Source organism: Protopterus annectens, chromosome 5.part0 (genome assembly GCF_019279795.1).
Source record: "Protopterus annectens isolate FY-2018-M chromosome 5.part0, PAN1.0, whole genome shotgun sequence".
In the NCBI taxonomy this organism is placed as follows: Eukaryota; Metazoa; Chordata; order Ceratodontiformes; family Protopteridae; genus Protopterus; species Protopterus annectens.
This window is the reverse complement of record NC_056735.1, coordinates 1,586,708,049-1,586,730,404: the sequence shown is the minus strand read 5'-3', so window position 1 is coordinate 1,586,730,404 and position 22,356 is coordinate 1,586,708,049. Positions and strand designations below refer to the sequence as shown.

General features: G+C 39.1%; 1 protein-coding gene across 1 annotated transcript in view; it reads left to right on the top strand.

The window, feature by feature from the left end:
* The window catches only part of LOC122802393 (1-phosphatidylinositol 4,5-bisphosphate phosphodiesterase gamma-1-like), an 824,139-nt gene that overhangs the window by 512,463 nt on the left and 289,320 nt on the right, over positions 1-22,356 (top strand). Inside the window, exon 3 of the mRNA XM_044072019.1 lies at positions 7,619-7,712. Within this exon, the coding sequence (XP_043927954.1) occupies positions 7,619-7,712 (94 nt within the window). The remainder of the gene's footprint in view (positions 1-7,618; positions 7,713-22,356) is intronic.

Genomic DNA, 22,356 nt, shown 5'->3' with positions numbered 1-22,356 from the left:
AGAAATGCAGAGTGCAAATAGTGCTACAGGAGAAACTAAAACTAGGAGTGAGAAGGTGACACAGAAATAATCTGTAAAAACTAAATGAAAACTCCAGCCAAGCTAGAACTTCCACTGAGTGGCCTCTCAAACCTCTTGCATCAGAGGTACATGGGATATATGCAAATGACCCTTATGAACATCAGGTGTTATGTTGTTATGACCTCATCGGTCACTCTTTGCTTTAGTTTGTTAGTTGGGATATTTTGCAGTCACCCTAATGGTAATGGACATCAGCTGGGTATAACAGCCCTGTGTTTCTTATGCTTTGTCATATACTCTGCTTGTGCTGTGCTGATGAGGTCATAACAAGGCCAAAATATGCATAGCCACAGATAGTGGGGTTTGGCTTTATTGGCCTGAAATTTCCCATTGAAACGACTTAAAAGTAATAAGTCATGGTCATTCAGAATCACTATGTAGCTGAAACACCTGATATTCATAAGGGTCATTTGCATATATCCCATGTGCCTCTGATGCAAGAGGTTTGAGAGGTCACTCAGTGGAAGTGCTACAGGAGACACACTTGGAAAGAACTGAGCATATGAATTTTATAAAGAAAGGATTTCAAGATGGATATTCTGCAGAGTATCAAGGACAGGAGGAGATGAGTACTAATTGGTATTGGAGCACCAGTAATGATAGAAAATGAAAACAAGGTAATGATGGTATATTTGTAGTGGTGAGGGACCATTAGCAAGGGATGAGGATTATACTGGCATGTATTTAAGTAACACATAAAAGTGCTACTTTGAAGCTTAAAATCTGGGGAGAAATAATTGGCTTTCAACATGGATACTTATAGGTGGGGACTAGAATTTGATTTGCAGCAATGCGGGTGTATCGGGGGGGCTGGAAAGGAAAATATAACAAAACAATGTAGATTTATGAAAACAATTATGAAAATATTTGGTATGAAAGATGTAACTTCAGTAGCAGGAACTCTGAGGTAATGTACATATTATTCATCAAGATACAATTACTGGGCTAGACTTGATAAACGTTATATTTGACAGGAACATGTTCATTTAATTGAGAACTTTGGTACAAATTCAATAACTATTTCAGATCAAGCACCATTAATTAGTCAGATAACAATGCTGGGTAATGAAATGATGAGACGCTGGCTCTTCTACACCAACCTGTTAAAAAGAGAGGAGTTTAGGGAATAGGTAGTGGAAATTATCTGGGAGTTATTAGGGAAGATGAAAAATACTCCAGGAGTTTTGGCTAGTGAGTGGGATAAAAAGGAAGTACAGGTGAAAAATAGGGTAGAAATAAAAGAAAAAGAGATTTGGTTAAGAAGTTGTTGTTGTTGTGTCTTTTGGCTTTTCAAGGTTAGGGGCTGACAAAGGTTAAAGCATTACAAATGTGGGTAATCTCACAGAATGAGAGGAGGCACAATTCCAGAGTGCTAAAGAGAAAATAAGGGAGCAGCTGGATAATATGCATGAGTTTAGAAAGATTGCTGTTAAGCAACCGTTTTTTACATATAATAACTCCAGAATATGAATTTTTAGCACAATGACTTGGGCAACAAAAAGTAGAAAGAGTTATTGACAAAATTAGGGAGCCTGTAATACAAGAAATAATCCTAGATCCAGTAGAGGTATAAGAGATATTTTGGAAATTTTATGAAAATTTGTATAAAGCAGAATATTCTGGGATATAAAATTAGTGAAAATAAAACAAAGGCTATAAATATAAACTATGTACCCACGCATTAATTGGTTCAGAAATACCTATATTTATGCGGACATGATACAATGAAGTATTTAGTAATATGGATTAAAAATGATTTGATTATGGCAGCTAGGAATATGTGAGAAGAGACTAAACAAATGATAATGTAAAATATGAGAAACTAGGAGCTCTTGCCTATGGATATGGATAGCAAGATAGAAGCAGTAAAAATGTTTTAGTCCCTTATTTCTATATACAGGGGAGGCATATTTTTATCAACCAGAGGAGATGTGGGCATTAATTAATAAAGAGTTGAAAGATTTTATTTGGGAGGGAAAGGGGGCAAGAGTGAAGTGGGATAAGATGATCAACCTAACAGAACAAGGAAGTTTAGGATTACCTGATTTGAAGGGATATTTCTGAGCTACATAGTTAAGGCTGTTGTACATAACACAAGCAGAAATTTCAAAGTGGAAAGGGATAATGATGAAGCAGGGGGATAATTCAAGAAATAAGGAAAGAATGGGATGGGATTTTGGATGCACACCCTTAAGGAGAATAACAGTAGTCCTACAGAATATTATATTCATGAAGTAGCAGACAGCACACTAAGAAGTAAGCCAACATGGAAATGGAGAAAGGCGATTCTGCTGATAGGGATAACTGGAATTACTGGTACAGAGACTAGACAAGAGGGGGCTAGCTATCAGTCTGGAGCACTAGAAAGTGTCCCTAATTGAAAGGTTGTGGTGCTACTAATGAATCTTCCTAAGTAAGGATGTGTTTGCCAGGTAAGAGGCGCTGTTCCCAACAGGTTGCCAGTGGCGGTTCTAACTGGGCTTCATTAGAAAATATTTCTTTCCTGCCATTCTACACAGACCTAGGAGGAAGACTGCAGCTAAACAGTGTGCAGTCTTGTAAGCTAGCCAATAAGATGATGGAGTCAGCACTCTGTTTGAAGGTGAAGTATTTGTCACACTGTGGCACCAATGCAGAGGAGAGACAGCTAACTCATTGTATAGACAGTGTCCCAGTAGTGGCCACTTATGAGGGTTGCAAAAGACAAAAAATGGCCAGCACAAAAATTGAGAGAATACATTTATTATAGAAACATACCTGTTTCGGCTCACACCTTCTTCAGTGAAAATGAAGGCGTGAGCAGAAACTGGTATGTTTCTATAATAAAATTTATTCTCTCAATTTTTGTGCTGGCCATTTTTTGTCTTTTGTAAATTTTTGGGCCATTGCACTTGCCCAATTGCAAAATTATTTGGTTGTCACTTAATGAGGGTTGTCACAAATTTTAGTTTGAAAGATCCTTTATTCTTTAGGGAAAATGGGAAAGCTGTCTTCCACACTGACCAATGACATTTTGAAGCACAAACTCATTATTATCAATAACTGCCTAAAATGCAGATTGTACTCTTTGTCACACTTGATTCCACTGCGTGTTGCGCCTCAAGTTTCACTTTTGGCATATATTTGGGCTTTTGTCACACACATTGTAGCACACATATTCCTGAAGAAAGATTGAGGGGTATTTTTCTGAATGTAAATTCCCCCGTCACTCTTCCTGTGTTCATGAGTCCACTGAGCATTTTTATCCACTTGGACAAGCATCAGCATATATATCTGGAAATTTTAATGAAACTGAGCAGATTAGCATGGCATACTTCTGACATGATTCCTTTCAGTCACTTTTCTTTTTTTCACCAATTCCACAAGATGTAATCTAGCCATCAATAGCAATTCAACTCTTGTTGATTTATTAAAACTAACCTTCAATGTATTGGAAATATAACTGTGCAATGCACCCACCAACCCTCAGTTGTCATTATCCTGTACTGGCAAACTCAATGATTTTTGGAGTTGTGCACAAAAAAAGAAACACACACACACACACACACACACACACACGCACAAAAAAAAAATGCTATTCAGAAAACACTTAGTTCCAAAATGTTCCTTTCTTTAGACAAGAAAAAGGGCTGCACTACTGACTGGTTGCATTGCAGTGTTGCTGCTAGGTCTGTATGACAGAGAGAGAGGAGAGATGGAGTGAATAAAAAAATTATGGAGTTGATGGGGAGCGAATAAAAAATATTATGGAGTTGATGGGGGTGCCCTGAGTTCAAATCAGTCCGGATCCCTCAAAATAAAAAATTAAATTTAAAAAGTCTACATCCCTATGTACTCTATCAATAACTGGCTATGCCTTGAACAGATATTTGCTTGAATCAGCACTTGAATTCAGAGGGATCTCAGACTGATTATCAGTTCCATTCAGGTACTCCTCACTATCACCTTGAATAAAACCAGTATGCTGTGGCTAGTTCCTGCCAGATGCATATGACCCTTTCTGCCAGTGGCATCTAACCTGATCAGAGGATGCCCCTGCTACTGAAACTGTCCTTGCCTTTAAGCATTTGGCCAGTTATGTGGAAGATACCACATTTCCATATTTCTGATTGTGCATTTTTAATAATTAGAACAGCTACCTACTCATGTATTTTGTATTTAAAAATCTGGTACAAAACAGGCAGCAATTGTCTATCTAGCTGCACATTCATACGTACATATATGTATGTATGTATCTGTATATATATATATATATATATATATATATATATATATATATATATATATATATATATATATATATATATATATATATATATATAAACAAATGGAGATTGTCAATAACATGTAGGGCTTTCTGCCACTGGCACCACTACTGTTTAGTTCTTGGAACATCCTCAGATAATTTTCTGTTGAAATTCAATGATTCTATTCTATTGCCAGTTCTCCAGTTCTTCATTACTTCTGATATAGTTTGGCAATGAGACAGTGTTCCTCAGCTTGTTGTTCATCCATCCATGCATTTATCCATCTACAACCCTTTTTCCCATTTTTGCTCATGTGGTTGGGGTCACTTCACCAATAACCATCATCTAGAGCTAAGGTCTACACCACTGGGAGGCTGTCCCTGTTGTGTTACTTCTACACTACACATGCATAATCTCACCTATGGCCAATTTAAAGTATCCAGTCCACCTACTGGATGTCTTTGGAATGTGGGAGGAAACTGGAGCACCCAGAGGAAACCAAAGTGAAAACAGGGAGGACATGGAGACTCCACACAAAAGGTGCTGCCTTCAGCTTGTTGTTGTGTTTTACTTTTTTTTTTTGCCACAGAGTTGTGTGCTCCGCCATTATTTTTGCTGCCGTCAGTTAACCATTTATTATTACCTATATTCTGTTCTCCTTATTTTTGCAGAGTCATGCTTTTCTATGTTATCCTTCCTCAGAGCTGGCCTACATGCCGCAACTTGGCCCATACCTGGCCTCAAGGCTCCCTAGTCTTTATTCAGACAGTGTGCCTGCTGGCACCGGGTCATGTCAAGCATTGACTGTTCTATGTGCATAATTTGTTGGGAGATACCAGCAATACCCTGACTAGTCCTACTTGTACAGGATTCAGCAGGGATACATGTCACTGTAGGAAAGACAGATTAGTGGCACATTTGATAAGAGGCTCTCGCACGTTGTTCTAACCACCTAGGGCTAAATCTGCCTGAGCAATACCAAGACCATTCCAAAACTATTAATCTGCTTATTGCAGAAAAACATCCATACAGAAACTTGAGGTGATGGCCAAGAAAACATCTGCACCTCAATACTTATCTTTTGTGGTATTAGAGCGCTCCACTAAAACCAATCCCCTAATTTCTGATGCCACAGCCCTGATGCCAAAGACCTGTTCTGTAGCACCAGCAACAGCAAAGTAAGACTAGTAGGGAGGACCCATGACTTCCAGTGATGTAATTTTCGTGGTGAAGCCCTCTGCTTTATGCACTGAACTTCCACTGAAGCATTTAAATTGTTCTTCCCTGTGTTAAAGGGCAATATATTCTTTACAGATTTGCACCAAAGTTCAAGTACTGTCTATGGCCCTATAATTAATGTAATTCAAACTATATTACATAATACTTTATGACTGATGATTCATTTGAGAAATTATATACATACTTCAAGATTGTTTAGTGCTCTTTCTAAGAAGCACCTGGTCTTCAAAATATATAGAGTGATAAATATTTTTACTGTTTTGTATTATGCAAAAATATTTTTTACGTGATTTATATTTTAAGTTGTGGTCACACTTGAAAGTAGGCGTGCAGCCTTATTCCTTTTATTAGTAGCAAACACAAAATAAAACAAGCCACTCCTGAGCTAAAGGAATTCCTTAGAAAAATATGCAAATGCGTAAACATATAGAACCAGCAAAGGCAAACCATGGCACGGTCCAGTCTCAAAAAACTGCAAACATTCATATCAAATAAAATAAAGTAAAGCTTTACTATATTCGGTAAGTGCTTTCACAATGTATTTCATTGCTTCATCAGACCATACTAAGGGCAAAGCAAAAATACATTTAAATCTGATTCAGCCAACCAAATCAAAGCAATTAACCAATCAAACATGAATAAAAAATCAAAGCAAATAACCAATCAAACATGAATAGAAAATCAACATAACCCTCTTAGTTTTAAAAATGGTTTAAGTGACCCTCTGTCATTTAACCTTGCCCCTGTCAGCACGCATCCTTATAATCCATTTAGCTTTGACAGATTCCGTAAGGGTTTTTATGTCAACCTTTCATTCACTCTCAAATAACACTTCCACTGCCATAAATTTGAATGAATGACTAATACCTCTGTCACTGACATGCTTGGCCAATGCATTATTGGGGGAAGAAATCCATATATGGTATAAATGTTCTCTTATACATAATCTCAGTTCCCTGTCAGTTTTTGCCCAAATAAAACGCCCTGCACATCTGGCAAAACTGCTTGATAGACCACATGTTTGGTGCTACAGTCAGCTGTAGCTCTGAACTGATACAAACATCCTGTATCAGGGAACAAAAATTCAGGGGATGGATTAATAAAGGAACAATAATTACATTGAGTACATGGTTTCGTGCCAAAATGGGTACTAACCACATTCTCATCATTAAATGACTTTTTCGGATAACATAATATTTTCTTAATGTTTTTCTTGTTCTTAAAGAAAAACTTAGGGGAATCACCCACTGTTCCCCTGATTGTGTGGTTCACTTGTTAAAATTTACCAATGTTTCTTAATAATGTCTGTAATGCCCTTACAATTACTCCCACCTTTTATTAGTTGTTTGCCATTAATACTTGTTCTGTCCCTATGGCACAGAGTTTGCGGCTCATCAGATGCACATTTAGTGCACTTTTTTTTTTTTGGGGGGGGGGGCGTGTAAATACATTATTCTGTTATGGAAATATTTATCTATATGGTTGCCATGCAAATCGCAGAACTTTAGTTTGAATTCTGCTAGTGTTAATGAAATAGCCTGTTAATGCATGCTGGCTGTATTTAATCAGTACAGCTTTTTAAATATTAACAGAAAATATGTAAATGCTATGAAATTATATACAGAGTTCAAGAAAAAAAATCTGAATTGGAGAACAGTGTGGAAATAATTATGGATATTCTCTTACTGGTCAAAGTACGTATTTGTTTTGTCTGTATTAAGTTATACTTCTCTTTCATAAAAATTTCAGAATCATTTGAAAATTTTTTTTTTAACTAAATATCGAGTAAAACAAAGTGAATGCTTATGAACAGAAAGGCTTAGTTAAGTTAATCTTCTAAAGTTCAACCACCTCTGTACTTGTGCTGTGCTTTTGAAAGCATTGTGCTTGTACAGAGCCAAGATGCAGCTTGTATTGATAAAAGATTTTCCAAGTACTGATTCTGAGCAGATGCAGATAAAAAGAAATTGCTAAAACCTGGGAATTAGATGGGTCAGAATTCTTAACAGATTTTGCTAACACTGTGTTTTTTCTATGGTTTTAATTTACAGCCACATCAGAAGACGAAATGAAGATGTGGATAAATGGACTGAACTGGCTTGTGTCTGATACAATAAAATCATCAACTCCATTACAGATTGAAAGGTACGGTGATGGTGGTAGGATGACGGAACACTTTATTTAGATTGATGTGCTTATGTCATAGTTCTCATAATTATACATTTAAAGACCTGAGTGGTAACTAAGGGTTTCTTACAGTTTTGAGAGACAAACAGATAAACCTCAAAAAGTTATTTATTTTGTCACCTCGAATGCTGCTTTGCACCTCAGATAGTGATGATCCGAGTTGGAGTTGCTGTTGCAGAGTTTAAAGATATATAAACAAACTTCTGGTAGAAATAAAAAAAGTAAATAGTCAGGGCTGGATATTCGTTAGAATTGCAGGGTGGAGTACAGGATTAATGGGGCAAATGTAAGCAAAATAAGGTCACATGCCGTAACATGGGAAGTAATTGTGCAGTGGATTATAATTTAAAATGTCAAACAGTGCCGCATTCATGAGATTGTACTTGGAAAAAGTACTCCTTGTTTTCATTCCAACATTTCAACAACGTTTTCATAAAGGTACTTAATAAGTAAAGTCATCAAAATGTATTTCTGTTTTTTTTTTTTCTGATGGTGACTGGCAGAAGTAGTTGGTGATAACAATACAGTCTCTGCTTAGAAAATGGAATAATCTTGCAGTTTGAGAGGGTTGCAACAGTGGTTTCTTTTAATGCTTGTTTGACCCAGGATGTAGACAGCAAGTAACAGGCCTGTTAGTCTTACTTCAGCACTAGTTAAGGTACTGTGGAATGGTAGGCATCCTTAACTCATTCACTCTGAAGCAGCTCAGAAAATGCTGCCTGCTTACTTCCGCCATAGGAACAACAGTGCAGCCTGAGCTCATTTTCAGAAAATCCATTTCTAATACCATACAGAAAACAAATGTTCATAGCTCTTTAACTATAAGAGCTAGACTAAAAATGTAAACATGAAAGTTGTTCAGCAGACACTGACCTTTCCAACAGTGTAAATGTTGATAGTGCACATCAAAGTCATTATTAAATATCTGGCAAGGAATGTTGATATTGTGCATATTTTTTACCTTTTTGGAAAAGCAAAGCGCAATATCTTGGTCAATGTACCATGCAGACCCATACAATTTGTTAGTATGAATGTCAGCTTTAAAATTATACCTTAACCATTACTGTGTGATGCTCCTTTATGGAGATATTCACAGAAATATGATTAATATAATATTTCTCATAACTGATAAATAAAGAAAGCACAATATCTCATCACCTGTAACAGACAGAGCCTACATATCAGTGTAGAAGTTGTGCGTCTGAATGTCAGCTTCAAAATGATGCATCATTTGTGTGATCACCATACTCCTTTGCAAAGATATAGGCATAATAATGAGAAGTATTGGAAATGTATAATTTTCATAATCGTACAAGACTAAACAAGCTGTGATATCTGTACATGTGTACTGTGCACAGACGCAGTTCTTTTACCATGTTGTAAGCAGTAACACTCTCTTCAAAATGAGGTATTACGTGGCACACTGACTTGCTCCCTTGCAAAGTTATTTACCAAAATATGAAAAAATCCTAATTTCCATAACCTAAGTCCGAAACAGACTTTGATATCTGCATGTGTACAACATGCAGGCACCATTCTTTTACCATGTTGGAACTATCAGTACTGTCTTCAAATTGAGGTATTACTTGGCACATTCAGATGCCCCCTTGCAAACTTATTTACCAAAATATGAAAAAAATCATAATTTCCATAACCTAAGTCCGAAACAAATTTTGATACCTGCACATGTGTACAACATACAGGCAAAATTCTTTTACCATGTTGGAACTATCAATACTGTCTTTAAAACGAGGTATTACTTGGCACATTCAGATGCTCCCTTTTAAACTTATTTACCAAAATATAAAAAAAAATCATAATTTCCATAACCTGAGTCCTAACAAAACTGATACCTGTACATGTGTACAGCATTCAGAAGCAGTTGTTTTACCATGCTGACACATATGATTGTAAGTATACACATTCTTGGTGTAGCCAACATACTGCTGAATGGGTACATGTAAAGAGAAAAAGCAAGGTAAGGACTGCCACTCCACTAATGAACCCAGGACAGGCATGGGACTTCAGTGGCATGTAAGGCCATCTGATCTGTCCGATAGCTGTGCTGGCTACCCACTCAGCTGATAGCACTGCAGTCTCACAACCTCCTTCAGTGTCTGCAGTCTGCCTTACCTATGCCTTTTCTCTTTACATGTGTCCATTCAGCAATGGACCTAAGGGATCAAGTTCTGTATTAGTAAGCCCTTCCTGTCATCTAAACTCTACACATGCCTGATAAAAGCAGACTAAAAAAAGAAGTATTGGAGGATGGTCAATAACATATTAGATTGCATGTGGTAGCACTCTTCTGAAACAATTGTTCTTTCTCAGCATCCTCATCAGCTCCTTACCACAGTTATTTACCAAACTCAGAGAAATATATTTTACACAACACATTTCATAATAGAGTTTTACTTACTATACTGGTCCTACTTGGTCATGGGTGTTTTCCATTCTTCTCACAAGCTGCATGTTACTAATCCTGCATAGCTCTCCTCACGCCATTGTGGAGGTCGGTCAAGAACAATGCAATGCCCTCTTGAGTTAGGTGAATGCCATCCCTTCTGAACAGGTGAACATCTTCCAAGGTGATGCAGTCATGACAGATTGTAGATCCACCGACCCTGTGCATCAAGCCATGCATGAACCCATTCTGTAAACGTCTGGCCTTGTGAGCTGCCCGTTGACTGTTTGCTGTTTTCCATATCTGTTGAGGAATTATATCAGACCACACAAAATGACAACGTGGCCACCAAGACTTCAGGTGTTCAAATATTGCTGTGCTTTGAAACCGTAGCCTTCTGAGTGGTTGACTGATAACATCATTTCCTCCAATGTGCAGCATAAGAATGTCGGACTCAGGGTAGATGGAACACTTCTCTTCCAACAACTGCAGTAGTCCGCTCCAATGCATACCTCTTCTTGCAATCCAGTATACCTTCACACTGGATGTGGGGAAGCTCAAGTTGTACCTGTTTTCAGTTTCAGAGGCATGGCTGACAGCCCAGTGAATGTAGGAATGGCCACATACCCACACTCTCACTTGTAGTTCTCCTGGTCGTGAAGTCATGTCGGTGTCAGAAGGTGGGCAAACCTGCAGAGGAAAGAAAATGCACACAGATTACTACTGATATTTGAAAGAGGTATTGGAAGACTACATATATATGTATATCATATGCATTACCTGGTCAGCCCATCCAAATCTTCCATCCTACCACAGGGGCAGTATTCTTTGCATTAGGTACATAAGTGGTGATGACGCTTCAGAGGTACATACCTACTACCTGTGAAAACACCAAGTTACACACAATGACTAACAAGGGGGCAAAGAAAAGGCACATGTAAAGAGAAAAAGCAGGGAAAGGGCCGTCGCTCCACTAATATGCCAAGGAAAGGTATGGGGCTCCAGATGTTGGTTATCTGTAGTGTCCCATAGCTGTGCTGGCTGCCCACTCAGACTGCTGATACCACTATGGTCTCATGACCTCCTTCAGTGTCAGCAGTCTGCCTTACCTCTGCCTTTTCTCTTTACATGTGTCCATGCAGCAATGGACATAAGGGATGAGGGACTGAAGTAACTCACTAATTGCTGCCCTGACCCTCATACATTTACTACCCTCACCTACATAGGTGTAAATATATTTACTATATTTAATAAGAAAAAGACTCTAATCAGTAACTCAACAGAATGACTTCACATGTCAAAAGCACAGGAACTATTTTACCATAACAGTGCAAGATAGTCTCAAATAAATACAGACAACATATGAGTTTGAATACTGTCATTGCCTTGTAAGTATAAAAGTAAATACTGTACAATATATTCTTCTACATACACACAAATGAACAAAGTATTAATGTATACTCCTAAGAGTCTCATTGTGTAGTATACCAGATGACCTTAATAATTTAGAAGAAAAGCATTAAATAGTATATACTCTCAACACAATACAGACAGCAGGCAAGGTATAATACAGACATCACAGAAGGTAAATAAAAAAATAGAAATTGTAAAAGTGACAGGAACTGGGAGGAGGGGGGATTGCAATGACTCCAAGTGGAGAAAAACCCAAGTTTGGCTTGTGCATTCATGAAAGTGATAACGACTTCTACTTATGTGAATAACAGTGACAGATGCTGAGAGTTTTGCCTGAAAAGTGATAATGACTCAGTGCTATATTGTAACTGCACTGTGATAATGACATGCAAAGTTCTGCATGCTCAGACTCAGGTGATAATTGCTGCACATAACATTTTCAGTAGACATTCATTATATTACCTTGTGCAGCTGTTATGCAACACAGACTCATTATCATCAGTAAGGAGACCTGAGTAATTCAGTAAAATACTATGACACTTGGATATTACTGAGTCCTTCATCAATTCCACAAATGACTGACAAAGCCAACAAAAAAGCATAAAACATATGGTCGCTCCATGCTTGTAACAGTCAGCTAGTAAGTTCAGAGACATCTGTAAGAAATTAATTCTAGGGAATTTAGCTAGAATTAGTGACATAACTATGTAATGGAACATATGCTAGGTCAAATACCAGAAAGAAATAACACAATATTTTGCAGGTCAAAATCATACAGAAATGGCTAGCAGAACCAAGTAATGGCAGGAAATAAAGGAAGTAATACCTCAATTTGTCCTACATGGAGTGCCTCAAAGCCCTGTTACTATACTCCGTATCCTACACACTAACAGGCGACCTATCTGTGGCATACAAGGCATCCTCCAACCCAATATTGATGAACCTACTTACGGAGCCTAGGAAAGACCTGAGGTAGTATTTATGCTACTAGGATAAATTTTGCCAGACAGTTGGAGAACTTCCCCCATTCTTTTCAATAGGTGCTGTGGGATCTTTTAGATCTACCTGAACTACCAACAACTCCAGCAGATAGGGCCTTGGTTTAATGCCGCATGCAACGACAACACACACACACACACAGGAGTGCAGCATACCACTTATGATGCACTGTAGTAGTGTGAGAGTAGAGCCCACAGACTTATGCACCAAAGATGAGTGTACTACCTGTTGCGCCACTGACATCACATATAATAATTTTTCAAATATCCTATATTCTATACCTTTCTGGAATAAAATGGAAGGCTAACCATCTTTTCTTCCCTCAGTTGCCAGTCTCATAGCACTTGGAATACTCAGGCAGTGTAGCAACTCCTGATGCTTACCTCACAGACAATGTTACTTACCCTGACAAACTGCAAATACTTAACTTAAGAAGGCATAACTCCAACAAATGAACACAGCCTTTGAGCACATACCTACACAGCACGCCTCACAAATTCATAAATCATCATCACATGCAAAAGCTGTAATAAAAACTCACTGCAATAAGCCTCCAAGATCCAACAAGACTAGGATTCATCAAAAACTAATCACTACAACACCTACCAATACATCCATAGCTCAGTCACCAGGAAGTAATTCATCCCAAATCCAATGCACCAAAACTCTCTACAAATTAAAATGCAATAATGTTGGTGACTCTATAGCGAAAAGCAGACTATTTTCAAGAGACCAGAAAAAAATAGGGTGACATTAAGTTGTCATTCAGGTGCCAAAATCAAAGACATCAAGGCCCCTCAAGACCCCCAAGTCAAACGACTGACTATGACATGGTATTGTTCCATATGTGTGTGTATAAATAATTTGGCAGGGAGAACTCAGGGGTATATGCAGACAGACATGTTTGAGCTCTACGTGCATGTCAAAAATGCATGAAGGAATGTAATACTGGGCTGAATCTTTCCTTCTCCAAGAATGATGCCAAAGTGCAAAGAAAAGATGAATAGCTTCAAAAATTGGCTTAACAATTGGTGACATTCAAGGAGGATCTAGTATCTGTCACCTTGGAGCGAGATGGGGCATAGTCCTACTTGCTTCACCAGGGACATCTTGCATTACATCTTCCAAAGCTTCTGCATACTGCTAAAAGCCATTGCTGTGCCCACAGTGTCTTTTTAGATAGAGTCTATCTGATGGACTTTCCAGACACATTCCCCCCAAGACCCCTTAAGTAGTATGTCCACGTATGCACAAGAACTAAAATTAAACATTCCCTGCAATGAGCACTTCAGTAACATGTATGAGTACACACAAGCACCAAAACGAAGCATTTCTCACAAGTACATACCTCTCAGATCAGATGAACTTAATAAGGATACTGGATCTCTAGTTCTTACCTGGCCTGAAAGAACCTAAATCACTAATGATTGTAATTGTTGATTAATATGAAGAGCTTGTCTACCAAGAACAAGCCCAGTTTATCCTTTTATACTGTACTGCAATAACATGAATCAAAGTGTCTGATGTGAGAGTAGAACCCAGCATTTCTGCACCCAAAGTAAATGCACTGTCTGCTGTTCTACAGAGACTACAGCAGGTGCATCCACCTCTAACTGAACAAAGACTGAAAAGCCAAGTGGGCTTTTCTTGCACCTGTTAGCCTGGATATTTGTTTTCTTACAGCCTGCAACACATGTTGGATGTGTTTATTCCCATGTTTGACTGTTGCTTAGAGTAGCACAGCTCAGCAATTTTTGCCTTCCCCTTGTCCTCCCCTTTTTCAGTCTCTTTGACTAGCCTCTTCTTCTCTTCTTTGTCTGCTTTTTCTCCCCAGTCTATGATCATATGTGTGTGCATGCGTGTGCATGTTGCTGGGCTTAACCACAGCTCATGAATAGATGAACACACAGACATGGTGTGCACATAAAAAAAAGTAAATAAATCTCCCGGCCAGTGGCTAAAATCCAGGGGGTGCAAATGGACCCCCCTTGCACCTGCCTGTGGGCGCCCATGTGCCTCTCCACCTCTTAGAGCAAGAAGTCTCAACAAAGCCATAAATACAAGGTCCTAAAATAGGGACAATTTTTTAATTATTGATCTTATGAACTTTAAAACAGTTGACAGAATAACAGGTTTGGCATTAGCAAGAATTTTCTGAAATGTATGAAGTCTTAAACTCAAATTTCTCCTCATTATTTTCTAACTTTAATCATTAACGATTTGCCGGAAAAACAAAATTTTATTAAAAATGGGCCAAAAAGTTACTTTATGTAGGGTATGAAGTCTGAAACGCAAATGTCTGCTCATTATTTTCTAACTTCAATCATCAATAACTTGCAACTAATTTACCAGAAACCCACAATTTTTTTTTTATAAAGGATAAAAAGATGGGGCAAAATCTGGACATTCTGAGAAAATATGTACAGCTGAGAAGCACGTCGAGCCTACTCCAGCTTGTAATTATTGTTATATTAAAATAAACGACAACTTACTTCCCTTGGTGTTGCAGTCAGTCCGATTGCTTGCTTCATTGAAGTGGACCTGATTGACTGCATCTTACCGACAAATGAAAAAAAATCATGAATCATGCAGTGGGATTCGCATCATGGAGCTTGAAGTTCATCTAGATAATTCAGTTGTTTGACATCTCAGAACGTATGCCTGTTGGAATCTCTGACTATAACTTTGCAATTATTAGCGGACAAAATGGCTCATTTTTCACAAAATGGAACTGAACAGTGGCACCCCCCCCCCCCACACACAAACATACACTTCAGAAATGAATAACCTTGTGTAATTTCACAGCACGGCTGCTAAGTGCACATCTCAACAGTCCAGAAAGTCACAGACTATCCCGGTTTTTGCCTCACATTTCTGGTCTTTTCCTCCTTACATCTGTGTTTTACTCGCAAATCAAAGACGGTTGAAGTCACTAAATATGTAACACCTTAGGTTGAGTCCTTTAGAAAATAGGTGAGAGTTCTTTTTGTTTCAACTTTATAAGAGTAATAATTGAAATATGTGTCTGCTTTTACACCTTTGTCACGCATTTATGTTTGGCGTAGTCCGTAACTGTAGTGCGTAAAAATCTTATGTCATTTAAACATGTGTCCGATGCACAAGATTGATGCAGGAACTAGATTTTCTCATTTTATATTCAGCAGCAAAGCTTCAGATGACATTTCTTTTGTTCATCTCTACTAAAATTTAAGCAACTGACAAGGAAAGGAATGCGATATCAGTAACTAGCAGAAGCTTTGCTGTAGAATATAGGAAGAGAGCATGCAAATCCCGTGTCTGACTCCATAGTCAGACACACTGACGTCCCACTCACCAGGCTGAACAAGGAGAGGGTCACAGTAAGCTGCCTATCGGGCGCTAGAATCCGCCACATAACACAAGCACTCTGGTCACTCCACGGCAAGTACAAATATGACAAAGTCATTGTCCATGCTGGTGTGAACGACCTAGGCGAACATTACCTCCCTGGACTACATGAAAAGAGACATAGAGGAGCTCTCTGATTATGTAGCCCAGGCAGGTATGACCCTGACCCTGAGCAGTATCCTTCCTTCACCAAGAATGATGCCACAATAGAGAGACAAGAAGATCAGCTTTAACAATTGGCTTAATGTCTGGTGTCATTCAAAGGGGATCCAGTGTCTGTCTGCGTGGGATGACATGCTTGACAAGCCATGCTGCCACCTGTCACCCTGGGATCGGATATTGGCTAAGGCTCTTGCCACCCCCATAGTGCCTTAGGCAAGGCTCAAATTCTAAACCTACCACCCTAGAAAACAAAAATGGGAAGAAACTGAGGTAATGCTGCTTTCGAGGCCCTTCTCAGTATGGAGAACATCGATGTCTGTGCTGTAACTGAAACCTGGTTCAAGGCACCTGAGAGCACCCCAGCACTATTAGGTTTTACCTCCTATTATGCCCCAAAACCGGACCACACCACAAAAGGATGGGGTGTATCCATATTCATAAAGGATACCCACACCTCTAACCATAGGCAAAACTGCTCTACAAATTGTAGCATGCTACAGGCCACCCTCTCAAACTCCAGCCTTCCTGAAGACACTGGAGGGTATAAATGTATCTCCAAACACCATCATATTGGGTGACTTCAACTACCGAATATAGACTGGGAACATTACTCCTAACTTTCTAGCCTTCCTGGAGTTCATAAATTCAAATGCCATGGAACAGCTAGTCACTGTTCCCATGAGAGGAAAAATATACTAGATCTCATTATCACAAACATGGGGACAAAATGCTCCACACGGAGTATATCCCTCATTGGCGAGATCTGATCATAAACTAATCTCACTGGAATTCCACATAAAGACCACAGTGAAGAACTTCCCTAAAGCAAACTTCACACTACTCAAGACTGGTGTGGTATCCTTCAAGGCCCTGAGCCAGTGGAAACCACAACCCAAGCTGCGGAAGCCCTTATAAATGCCTTCTATGAACACCTCCAGGACTGCATGGATCAGGCAATCCCAAATAAAACCAAGACTCATCCCACAAAGGGCAAGGGGCCAGTCTGGTGGACCCCAGCCATTAACAAACTTTACAATAAGAGGAGAAAGCTATTACATGATAGAACAAAATCCATAAAGGAAGTCACCCTGATCATTATTAGTAAAAAATATGAGCACTCATAAAATCAACTAAGGCCAATTTTGAGAGAAAAATTGCCATGGATTCAATGGACAATCATAAGGCCTTTTTCAGCTATGTTAGGAACCTGGGTGGAAACTCCCAGATATGCTCAAAAATCACTGAACCCACAGACATTGCCAACATACTGGCAGACAGGTTCAGTGCAAACTTCAGTGTAGCCTCCCAGACATCTCAAATGCTGCTCTCTCTAAAGATAAAAACACAGCATTAATGGGACGGATGGTGTATTAAACCGCACATAAGGCAGCTGTTTAATCTCAGCCTTATCACAGGATAAGTGCCAAGGAGTGGTGTACTGTGGTCCCACTGGACCCTGGTAATTACGCCCATAAGCAAAGTCTAGTCTGCAAAGCTATGGAGAGGATCATAATGGAGCTCATAAACAAAGATATAGGGGACTTGCAGACATTGGACCCGTCCCAGTTTGGCTCAGGGCAGATCATGCCTTTTGAACTTGGTTGACTTCTTGAAACAGTCACCAAGGCCATTGATGAGGAAAGGCAGTCCATACAGCCTATCTTGACCTTGCGCTTAAATGTAAACCCATATGTCACAAGATGGGTTGCAAACTGGACAGAACCCACAGGGTTAGAGTTGCTGGCCGGTGTATCTACTTCTCAGAAGTACAGGCCAACATGGGAGGACTTTGGCTGACAAAGTTTGCAGGCGACTGCAAACTCCATAGTGAAAAGTACACGGATATCCTTCAGAAGGGACTAACAGATAGCTGGTGCCAGAGCCATGGCCTGAAGTTAAACACCAAAAATGTATAGTCATACCCTTCGGGAAAACAAAGGTAACCCCAAGCTACCATATATAGGTGGCAATCCAACAAGCACAGAAGAGGTTATCAGGGACCTGGGGACCCAGGTTGACAGTGGCCTTTCTTTTGACACTCCGTTGCTAAAAAGTTAGAAAGACCCATTGCCACCTGATCATGAAGGGATTCACATCCAGATCTAGTGAGGTCATTGTTCCCCTGTACTCTTCACTTATCAGACCAAAGATAGAGTACAATGCCCCATTCAGGATGTATCGCACCCGACATCTGCAGCAATTGGAGAGACCCCAAAAGTTCCTCACCAAAAGCATAAAGGGACTCCAAAATCTGTCATATGCTGCCAGATTGAAGAAACTCCAGCTCTATTCAGTTGCATACCATCTGCTCAGAGGTGACGTGTGCCTGACATACAAGGCCATGTATTAATGGACATGCTCCACCTCAAAATCCAAATCCACCAAAACCACTGGATATAAATAGGACATGCTGGAGGGATAGATTTATCACTCAGAGACTCCCTATGCTGTGGAATAAAATCCCGGTCCATGTGAGGCAGAGCACCTCGCTAGCTCTGTTCAAGAGAAATCTTGACCTGTGGATGGGAGATCATAGGTTTATCCCGGGAATCATCTCTGTGTCACTGCTGGACAGAGACACAACAAACTAATAGGCTAGGCTTATAAATGCCTTAGGGCAGATAGCCTAGTATAAACCTATGAACCTATGAACCTAATCAATCTCGCACAGCGAACGGGTGGTATGCACTGACTAAAAATGTACAATGATGGGTGCTTGCTGTTAGAGACTGACTAAAATTATGTAGGACAGAAACATTTACAGAAAAATGCTGTAAAGTGGCAGAAACTGCCATTTTGTGAAGATGCCTACTGTTCCCATGGTAGCTGCATTTCATCAAAATTGTTGTATATTATAGAAATCTTCTACATTAGAACTTACCTGAAGAAAAAAAATGCAAAATGAAGTGCGCCGAATTTATGTTTGCAGAGGGAAGTAAAACAAGACCGGGATTAGGGTTTGCATGCATTTTTAAAGAAATTGAATGCTGTGGGCGGGATTGTTGGAACATCATTAGGAAGATCTCTGTTGCAGCTGGATGGCACTTGCAAGCCGATTTTCTTATAAACTTTCAAAATAAACCTGATGTTACTCCACACTGAAAATTAAGTTGAGAAGGTACCTAACAAAGTGCAGGTACTTTTTCAACTTAATGTTTAACAGTGGAACTAAAACTTTACTGCAGAGTTACCGGCGCTTGTGGAAGGCACTCGGGTAGAACAGCATAGATTTTCAAGCGTCTCAGAGAGCACTCGGCTGTAAGCACAAAGGCACCCAGAGAAGGTACTCGGGGATTAATGTGTTGATTGTTGGCCTATTTGTGAGTATTAGTATAGGTTCCTGGAGTAAAGGGTTTGCAAGTCAATTTTCTTACAACATTATGGTTGGGTCACGTATAAGGTAAACAACGGGATCTCTGCGTATGCATTGTATCTACATTTCAGTGAGGCTTTTGGTACTCTTCTTTGTAATAAACTGCAAGACAAATTACAGGACAGTTGGGTGGGATTTCAGAATGGACATTTAATGGGAAAAAGAAAAAAGTGGCAGTTAAAGCAGAACTTATCTAGAAGAACAGTTGGGTGATTCAGAATTTGGTAAAGGACCAGTTTTGTTAGCATATTTTTGTTTGTTATTGCAATGGAGTTAGGAGAGCACAGTTATCTTAGTCATTTATTTCACTCCATAATTACATTTAATAGCCACACTTAAATTGTCATTTAGAGTACTTCAGATGTCAGGGTTAGTAGGTTATGAGAGACATGCAGATGAGATAACATCCTGTGAGTTTGAAACTGTACTTGTTCATGGCCCTGTTTCTAGGCTTCTGTTGTGGAATTATGGTGTACGTCTCCTTATATATTTACAGAGTGCATTTTATTCCTGTTATTATTTATTTTTTGTGATGTCTGATGTTTTAATTATGTAATATGACTGTTTGACTGTCCAGAGTCTTTGTTCTTTTTTCTTTCTCTGCTCTTAAGTTTCTTCCTCCTTGCATCGATTCTTTGCATTTTGTCCTTTATGTAATTAATGCTGGGTCACCAGTGACAAGTGAATGTCATTTTCAGCGACCCTACACACTTGACAGAATCAATTAAGTCTAGCAGCTAAGTTAGATTGAAGGGAGTTTGCTGTTCATTGCAGATTTTTTTTAAACAAAGGTAAAGACATTTAACTAGGATTAATGAGCTGAAATCAACAGATGCTGTGTTGTGTCACTGATGGCTATACCGTCTTTGTGGGGCAGGGCTTGTCCCCCAAAAGTCTGTATTACATGTGAAGCTGCATTTATACCTTTCCAGGCACTTTTTTAATTAATGTGTGAGGGCATGATTTAAGTCCTGGAAAAAAAAAAAATCAATGATCTTTTTGTTTGTTTTGATTTTATGTCTGCATTAAGTACTGATCACAGGAGTGTTTTTAAAAAACACTCTGTGGGATTGAAGTTTGGAAGCTGAGGTAGGTACCTATGTTGCGTATGTACCATCTCCTGAAACTGTAATGGAGCAAAGCTGTAGTTTAGAGTTCTTTATCATTATGCATTGCTGACACTGAGCATGAGGGTATTACAACCTTCAGAGGCTTTTACAGGCATTCTTTTCATTTTAATTTCTTCTATTCACCTATGTGATTCTTGTTAAGGAAGACTGCCGATGCAGGTCTGGAACGTTGTTCAGCACTGAAGTAGGTTAACATAGCATTCTAGTCCTTCTTAGAAGGCCAGCCAGGAAAGATGGGATTGAAGTGGGATGACATTTGGTGTTGAGGGAAATGTTAACACTGAGACCAGCTCTCACCTTGTTGATGAAGAATGAAGAGGTAATTGTGGTGTTAGCTAGATGGCTGATGAGCACTACTCTGTCAAAGAAGGTATTGGAATAAAATGTTTGCTCCTTTTGTGTTTTAGGTAACTGGCATTGATATATTCTGCATTGTAGGTAGAAATGCAATCATTAGCACTGAGGATTTACAAAGTGCATTCAGTGAATGTTTGCATTCTTCGTGCTGTTTGGGTATTATGTCATTCTGAATTCACAGCACTTCTTAAGTATATGTTGATTACCCCTCCCAGTTGAACCTCTAGTAACTAAATCCTTATTTCAGTTATCTGTTGTTCCTGCCTTTTGTTCTGTCTCTGTACAATGAGGTGTAAGAACTGAGCATCTGTACTGCAGAAAGTGAGTGAGTTTTATATATATCCTGCCCATAGGTCTCTCATTCACCTGGGACACATTATTTGCAGTGGCCTCATAAGAACGAAGTACGCATGCTAACACATTTGCTAGACATCAGATGATACCATAAAACATATCTGATTACTACTAACTGCTTCATTGGGTGGTGGTGGAGGGGCAACACCAGGTAGTGCACAAGTCCCTAGCTATCCACCAAAAAGAACTGGCCATAAGTATATTAATATTCCTTTCCATGTCTGGCTTGGTGACACCTTGCCAAGTATTCAGTCTTTGCCAGTACAGCATAACAAGAAACACTTCTTTCAGGCTGACTTAATTCATAGCAGATTTAAATATAAATTCTCTAGTGTACTTGTATGTCATAGCTTTCACCTGTTGAGAGAGTTATAACCCTTTTGACTAAAATGTGTCATCATCTTGCTACAGAAGCTGTGTTCATTTTGGATAAAGATAACTTGCACAAAGGAGTTATGTACTATATATGTTCTTATGTGTTCTGTGGTGTGGTATGATGTTAGGTAGTGTGTCATGTGGTCGGCAGAACCATATGTGGCAGGATGGAACCAGCAGTACATTTGTGAGCCTAGCACCAGAGTCTGTCATTAAACGAACAAAGTGCACTGTTTCTGCAAGAGAACTTAACAGGAAGCCAAATGGTTTTACAAAGATAAGGTTATGCCTGGCTTGTGTATCACTGTATGTTTATTCCTTTACCTGTTTCCTCATATATAAATTGCTGTCATTTGTTTTGAGACCATTTTCTGCTGAAGCTGCAGTTTTCACTCTGTTATGAATATAAAAAACAAGGCTTTTGACTTCCTTCTTTATGCTTTGGAGAAGACTTTAGTAACATCACCAAAGGTAACCCCCCCCCCCACCACCAAAGACAGGTCACACTAGACTTTACCCATTCCTTGGTGTTAATTTGTGAGTAATACTGCTGGTGCTTACCATATTACATTTGATGTTAATGTGGTCTTTCCTTCATTCACTCTCTGATTACCCATGTAATTCACGTCAGGATCACAGGGGAGCCTG